Genomic DNA, 8,363 nt, shown 5'->3' with positions numbered 1-8,363 from the left:
CATCTCTACTAAGAGAAGGTTGCAGTTTTGCAATTATATTTAAGAAATGGAACTTGAAGGTATATGAATTATTGCTAATTGCTGCCCTGGAGATATCTCAGAGCATCAACTGCCTTAAACTAGCCCAGGCAGCAAATACTGCACAGACTGCTCTTTGCCAGCCGATAGCAAATGTATGCAGCAAAGGGAGAAGGTCATGTTCCTGGTGGAAAGATCCTGTGCCCTTGTTTAAAAAAAAAGCCAGATCTTGGGATGTTAAAGTGAGTGTACCTTCTTCACCACAGCCTTATCCTCAACCTATCGAAGCAGTCTTCAACTATGCACCTAATCTTTCTCTTTGCAAACTCCCGCCTCAAACTGGTAAACTGCTAAAGCATTGTTCAAAGAAGAGACTGGTACTGCATGAACCACAACTGCTGAAAAGGCTACACTGCTCTGGATTTTGCTGGTTTGTGTTTATGTGGATTGCTGCCACGGTTACATGCTTAGGTCTTCCCTGAAAGTGAGTTCCCTGAAGGAGGAATGGTAGTAGTACTCCAACACTAAACAAAGTAACAAGAGTACTTCTGCTGGTACATAGATTTATAACTTCCTATCCATTAGTCACCTTCTTTGGATCTTCTCCTAGTACGGTGTCAATACTCGGGAGCTGTAATGGCCTCCCTGTAGGCAGCACATCTGGGGCTACGGAGGCAGTACCATTATTAGTCACAGGACCCTGGAAGTTGGTTCCTGCTAGCTGTCTGGAACCTAAGCAAATGATACCCTGACAAGGGTGTCATTTTGACACTTTCTAATGGGGATACATAGCCATACATGCAGCATTTTGAAAGGACATGACTGGAGTTGGATTCAGCGGTTAATCTGGTCATTAAAATAGAGTAAATAAAAAGGTACTTCTGAAGCACAGGTATGTGTGTATCATTTGGAGAAAAATGTAAGCATTTGCCTATTACTTAAAAAGCCGCACATCATTTCCTAATAGCTACCTGAAAATAGGTGTTTAAGAGATTAACAATCCCCTTTGCTTGGTCACCACAAAAGTTAGGTCTGCCATTAAGTTTTGAACAGGAGTATTTTCAATATTCTGAGCTAGAACAGTGTGCGGGATGGCAAAGTCTCAGTGCCTTGTATATCAATGAAGCTACAAAAGTTTCATACCATGAGACTTGTTTGGATCAATATGCCCTATATTTCACATTTTAATTATATTTTCTCTTTAGTTGTATGCTGTGTGGGGGATTTATCAGTATGGATTTATTCCAGGTCCAAATTCAAAGAATTAGCAGAAAGGCCCAACTGTTCAAAACCAATCTTGGAAGGCAGAGCAGGATGCCTCCTGCAGAAATTTTCTCCAGATGAAGGCAGACAATCCCCTTTGCTTGGTCTTGGCTAATCTAAATTCCCTTTTACGGGAGTTAACAGGTTCAACATCGGTTCTACTTGGTCATTATAGAGCAGGGAAATTACTTTATTTTAAATGTAAAACTGGCTCTAGAAGAGCAGGCTTCCCCAGTCTCCATGCCTTCACCTTGAAATGAATAAAAACATCTGCACTCACTTATAAATCTGAATCAGGATTTTTCTGAAATCTAGGTGATGGGATGTGGATGGCAACAGATGTGTGTGGAGACTGAAGTATCTGGGTTCACTACCAATGAAAACTGCACCCATAGTGATTCAAGGCATATTAAGGAGGTTGGTCGATAACCCGTAATTTTAATAATCTGTAAGAGTTGCTAAAGCACAACCATGTGCGTGGGGGGGGGGGGGGTGGTGGTTGTGTGTGTGTGAGTGTGTGTGTGTGAGACAGAGAGCGAGGAGATGAGAGCTGGTAAATTAAGGTGAGGTCATGTGTGTTCCAGATCAAAAGTCTCAAAGTGATATATTACCCCATTGGATGTAGAGTATTGTGAAAAGTTGTTTTTCTTTTAATCCTGGGGTGGTTGGGGGGGGGGGGGGGGGGGGGGGCAGAAAGATAATTTATTTTACCACAAAGCCACTCTTTTTTACATTTACAAAAATAATTGAAAATTGCCCCCCAACTACTCGGCATAATTGACTAACGTCGATAAATCACTCATGTTTCCGAGAATTTATCATGTCCTTGGTTCTTTAGTGTTCTGCTAGCATATTGGTTAAATTCAAATCTAACTTAAACATTTCATTTAAACCTTGCTTTGCTCAATATCATTTAGAAGTCAGCAAGCCCGTTATAGCCAACAGCTGTTATTCATTAATAAATACTGACCGGCTTGACACAATTTTTCTAGCATTTCAATTATTTTTTAATTAAAAGTTACGATTGAATCAGTGAACCTGGCTGTGCAGTTCAGCCACGAAGCTGGGCAATATGCCCATGTACACTTTATGGGGTATAGCAACTTCTCTTGTTTAGGATACAAATAATGAACACATTACTCAAAATGTGAGACTGCAGTCAACATTTACACGTGATTAGACAATTTAATAAAAAATAATTTGAATAGAACTTAATCCGATACAAGTAACTGCATAAAGGTACAATAGGGATTATAAAGTTTAAAAAAACTGCAGAGGATGATGTTGAAGCTAGATTTATCCATGACTGCTTTAAGTATAAAGGGAATCCTCATTGCTGCTCTTCGCAACATTGTTCCCACCTTTTCACCCAAAAGAAAATTGCAACAAAACCCATTTGTCATGGCAATGAATAAAGAATAACCTCATTCCATGGCTCTTCACTATTACTGATATTCATAAATAACTATTAAGATACTGTTCTCCTGAAGCATATTTAAGATAGGCACAAGCGTCTACTGGCTTTGCATTTTTAAGTACTGATGTGGCGCATAATGTAGTTCTATACACTGGACCCGTATATAAATATATCTTGAATAATTTGCCTCAAGTAATTTGAACTTACATGAGACACAAAGCAGGAAAAAAATGACAAAAAAAAAAGGATTGAATCACTTTTCATTTATAAAACAGCTGCATCAACTTGGATTTGTTTTGGTGTTTTTGTTTCCATCTTCTTTTAGTCAGGCTTGGAACCACGTGCTGAGCATGCCTTCATTACATTCCATCACATGCACGCATGGAGCAGTCAAATGGGCTAGCACCAATTACACAGGCAAGGTGCTTAAAAGTATATAGAACTGCATTCTTCTGCCTACTGCATCCTCTGAATCGAAAAACATTCTATTGTTACATGTAAACTGCTGTATTATAACAATGCAATTCAGCACATTGAGATCGTAACGTTAATACCCAGGTTCCCATGATCTGCAAAAAGATGAGCTATGGAGGTATCGAAGACTAAGCAATCACTATTCATGATTGCTGCTGCAACCCCATCATGGATAGACCTTGGAGTGGCCTCCCATGTGAGGCGTCTACGGTTTCCGTTCAGTTCCAGTCTGTAGGCAAAGTTTTCAGCTTGCTTACGTGTGCCTATTAGAAGAACAATAGCAAAGAATTGTTGGTGGCCCTCGTACTTCTCTTGTTTCTCTAGCACCAGCATGAAGTGGTGACCAAAGCAGGATTGCATCATAACCCAATCCACAGCACCTGGAAGGTTGATGTCAGTTGCCAGAAATACTATGTCCTCTCCTTGCAGAGTTGTAATGCTTTTGTGCGCATGCATGAGGTGAGGCATGACTGCCTCCAATGATCCTTGCCACTTGCAGGAGGCTCCTGGGCAAGGGCACATGTATGGGCGAAATTCACACACCTCTTCGTGTTCTGGTTTCTCCGTATGGTGCAATGACAAGAGACATCCAGCCGAGGCATACTACATGGTTTGGTGGGGGGGGGGGGGGGGGGGGGGAGGAAAGAGAGAGAGGAGGAGAGAAACAAAATTGCAATTAGTATAATAAATACATTTTAAAGGTGCATTACGGAAAAATATAAAACCTACAATCTCTGTACAAATTTCAGTACACCATTTTCAAGTGATTAAAATAAAGTAACAAGATATAAGCATTTTAGTGAAGTACAATTTTTTTTATATATATATATTTTACATGGTCAATTAAGTGTGGGAATGAGTGCTGAGGAAAAGTTGCACTACGAGGTAGACAAACTACCCACGCAGATACAGTCTCAATCATTCAAATACTTTGGCATCAAAAAAATGGACGGCACCAAAGAGAATTGTTGCATCCAGAAGTCCCCATCTTTGTCATGAACCCCAATGTACACAGGAGCCTCATTCTGAGCCACATCTTAATTGTAACTGGTATAGACAATGGAATAGGCCCAACAGGAACAGGGAAATCTGAAGCAAAAAACAAATTTTACCAGGCAAGAAAGACCATGAAGGGTTGGAAGGAAAGGAAGAGAGGTTTGTAAGCAGAGGTTGTACTACATTAAAAGAATGAGGAAAAGCAAAACTACAGTTGGTAATCTAATACCTTCATCTGCTCAACCTTCAAGGTTATTTGTTCAATGTTCACATAAAAATGAAAACCAAAGTAGTACGACAAAATGGGAAACTGTACGGCCTTAAAAATTAGCATGTTACTATTTAAAGCTACAATGCACCATCTACCAATGCAACCTCAGACCCAAACTCAGACTTGAAAAATGTGTTCAGTTCTAGTGAACAACAAAAAAAAGACATTTAGGAGGCAGTGCAGAGAAGTGCCACAAGGCTGATCCAAGTGTCAAGAGGGTTGAGTTTGAGGAAAGACTGAAGAAATCTGTGCTTAGCACAGAATTGCCCAGGAGGTGATCTTAGAGGTATGCAAGATAGTTAAGGAAATGGAAAAGGTAAATATGCAATATTATTTTAAAATAATTTGCTAGTTAGTTCAAACTAGTAAAAGGTAACTTTAGTTAGGACTAATAGCAGGAAGTTCATCACCACACAAAGTGATCAACATATAAAATGGATTTCCAGATGAAGCAGTGGAGAGGAGACCCCAGGAATTGTTTAAGAAGCAATTAGATGGGGTGGGGGATATCGTGGGGTCTTTCTGAATGAATTAAGATGAGCCAAACGGCCACCTTCATTTGTAATTATCTTGTGATTTATTAATAAATTAACGTACCTGCATTTCTAATTACAAATAAGTGAGAAAGTTAAGTTTACAATTTCTTGAACTGTTTTCATTGCATACATTATGCACAGAAAAACCACAAGACTTTGCTTTTCTTTTCAGAAGAATCAATATTCACAAGACAAATAGCGTTTAATGTTATTTTTCACAAGACAAATAGCGTTTAATGTTATTTTTCACATCCATCTTTTGTGAGGAGAGCTGAAATTGTGCCAATTTGATACTGGATTTTTTCCAGCCAAAGATGACTGTTTTAGGAAGTTTGGGATTGAACCATAATGAAAATGGTACTACACCCATGAGAAGTTAAAGATCGAATATAACCCAAAGTAAATTAAGCCCCGATGAACAAGACAGAGCGCCCCACATCAAAGGCAGTGACTCATGGCAGAGTATGGCTCCATAAACACTGTTGTTAGGTCTTCAGTACTTTCCATTAGTCATGCAAGAACCTAGAAAGGACTGGGAGGCCATTTAACCACAGGGAGCCAAGTCCAATCTAGCCCTCACCTGATGTTCATACATACGCACTTACACCAGAAGTTACTAAAATTGATCAGGAGCAGGAACCGTGACAAATTGTTCCTCTCCTCCACTTCCAACACTACCCAGTACTTTCCTAAAGAAAGAACTTGCATTTATATAGCGCCTTTCACGACCTCAAGACATCCCATAGCACTTCACAGCCAATGAAGTACTTTTGAAGTGTAGTCACTGTTGTAATGTAGTAAACGCGGCAGCCAATTTGCACACAACAAGCTCCCACAAACAGCATCAAGATAATGACCAGATGATCTGTTTTACTGATGTTGGTTCAGAGAAAAATATTGGCCAGGACACAGGAGAACTTCCCTATTCTTCTTCGAAATAGTGCCGTGGGATCCTTTACATCCACCTGAGAAGGCAAACACGTTACACGGTTTAACATCTCATTCGAAAGACGGTACCGCCAACAGTATAGCACTCCCTCAGTACTGCACTGGAGTGTCAGCCTGAATTTTGTGCTCAAATGGTTCATTCAGTTCAGATTCATTTACATCATGAATCACATTCTTAAAAATAACTTCAAGGTAGAAAGAATTTCCACTTCACTGTTGAAGTTAAATCTCTATATTGAGCTATGAGTAAAAGTAGCAATTGGAACTAGGCAAAAACCAAGATTGGTTGAAATTGCAACCTTTCAAGTGTTGATTTTCTATGGAATCATTGTTGATACATTTCATCAACTCAGTGTGGTTAAGTTGTTTATTCAAGCCACAGAAGTGTGACACTTGATTGTTTTTTGCTACTGACAGAATTAGTCCAAGACTTAATTATATTAATGTTTTTTAAAATACATCCGCACAACTGTGTCAGTGTCTTCTTCACAGCAATGCTGTTTCAAAATCTGACAATTAATCTGTATTAGAAGCCATTTAATAACTTAATACAAAATAAAGTATACAATAATTCTTATACTAATTTGAATCAATTTTTCCAAGAAAAATGAAAGAAGTTCTCAAATGCATACGAATGCAATCTCCCAGAAGTAAGCTAAAAAAACTCTCCACAAAAATGAAGTTAAGGAGGAAATCGTGGAGATACTGGCCATAATCTTCCAATCCCCCTTAGATACGGGGGTGTGCTAGAGAACTGGAGAATTGCAAATGTTATACCCTTGTTCAAAAAAGGGTGTAAAGATAAACCCAGCAACTACAGACCATTCAATTTAGACATAGACATAGAAGATAGGAGCAGGAGTAGGCCATTCGGCCCTTCGAGCCTGCTCCGCCATTCAATGAGATCATGGCTGATCATCCAAATTCAGTACCCTGTCCCTGCCTTCTCCCCATATCCCTTGATCCCTTTAGCCTTAAGAAATATATCCAACTCTTTCTTGAATATATTTAATGAACTGGCCTCCACCGCCCTCTGTGGCAGAGAATTCCACAGGTTCACCACTCTCTGGGTGAAGAAATTCCTCCTCATTTCAGTCCTAAATGGCTTACCCCTTATCCTTAGACTATGACCCTAGTGGGGAAGCTTTTAGAAACGATAATTAGGGACAAAATTAACAGTCACTTGGACAAGTGTGGATTAATTAAGGAAAGCCAGCACGGATTTGTTAAAGGCAAATTGTGTTTAACTAACCTGATCAAGTTTTTTGATGAGATAACAGAGGGTTGATGAGGGCAATACAGTTGATGTAGTGTACATGGACTTCCAAAAGGCATTTGATAAAGTGCCACATAATAAGCTTGCCAGCAAAGTTGAAGCCCATAGAATAAAAGGGACAGTGGCAGCATGGATACGAAATTGGCTAAGTGACAGAAAACAGAGTAGTGGCGAACGGTCGTTTTTCAGACTGGAGGAAGGTATACAGTAGTGTTCCCCAGGAGTCGGTAATAGGAGCACTAGTTTTCTTGATGTATATTAATGACTTGGACTTGGGTGTACAGGGCACAATTTCAAAATTTGCAGAGGACACAAAACTTGAAAGTATAGTGAACAGTGGGGAGGATAGTGACAGACTTCAAGAAGACACAGACAGGCTGCTGAAATGGGCGGACACGTGGCAGATGAAATTTAAGGTAGAAAAGTGTGAAGTGTTACATTTTGGTAGGAAGAACGAGAGGCAATATAAACTAAAGGGTACAATTCGAAGGAGGGTGCATGAACAGAGACCTAGGGGTATATGTGCACAAATCGTTGAAGGTGGCAGGGCAGGTTGAGAAAGCGGTTAAAAAAGCATACGGGATCCTGGGCTTCATAAATAGAGGCACAGAGTACAAAAACAAGGAAATTATAATGAACCTTTATAAAAAGCACTGGTTCGGCCTCAACTGGAGTATTGTGTCCAATTCTGGGCACCGCACTTTAGGAAGGATGTGAAGGCCTTAGAGAGGGTGCAGAAAAGATTTACGAGAATGATTCCAGGAATTAGGGACTTTAGTTACATGGATAGACTGGAGAGGCTGGGGTTGTTCTCCTTGGAGTAGAGAAGGTTGAGAGGAAATTTGATAGAGGTGTTCAAAATCATGAGGGGTCTAGACAGAGTAGAGAGAGAAACTGTTCCCATTGTCGGAAGGGTCAAGAACCAAAGGACATAGATTTAAGGTGATTGGCAGAAGAACCAAAGACGACATGAGGAAAAACTTTTTTATGCAGTGAGTGGTTAGGATCTGGAATGCACTGCCTGAAAGGGTGGTGGAGGCAGACTCAATTGTGGCTTTCAAAAGGGAATTGGATAAGTACCTGAAGGAAATTTTTTTGCAGGGCTACGGGGAAAGGGCGGGGGAGTGGGACTAGCTGAAGTGCTCTTGCAGAGAGCCGGCACGG

General features: G+C 40.1%; 1 protein-coding gene across 1 annotated transcript in view; it reads right to left on the bottom strand.

Moving 5' to 3' along the window:
- Positions 1 to 1,960: 1,960 nt before the first annotated feature.
- siah2l (seven in absentia homolog 2 (Drosophila)-like) overlaps positions 1,961 to 8,363 on the bottom strand; it is a 46,121-nt gene continuing 39,718 nt past the window's right edge. Inside the window, exon 2 of the mRNA XM_085997045.1 lies at positions 1,961 to 3,775. Coding sequence (XP_085853171.1) covers positions 3,224 to 3,775 — 552 coding nt within the window. The 3' untranslated portion in view covers positions 1,961 to 3,223. The remainder of the gene's footprint in view (positions 3,776 to 8,363) is intronic.

Source organism: Somniosus microcephalus, chromosome 1 (assembly GCF_052327205.1).
Source record: "Somniosus microcephalus isolate GS21.2 chromosome 1, FLI_Smic_1.0, whole genome shotgun sequence".
Classification (NCBI taxonomy): Eukaryota; Metazoa; Chordata; class Chondrichthyes; order Squaliformes; family Somniosidae; genus Somniosus; species Somniosus microcephalus.
This window is presented reverse-complemented; position numbering and strand designations above follow the sequence as displayed.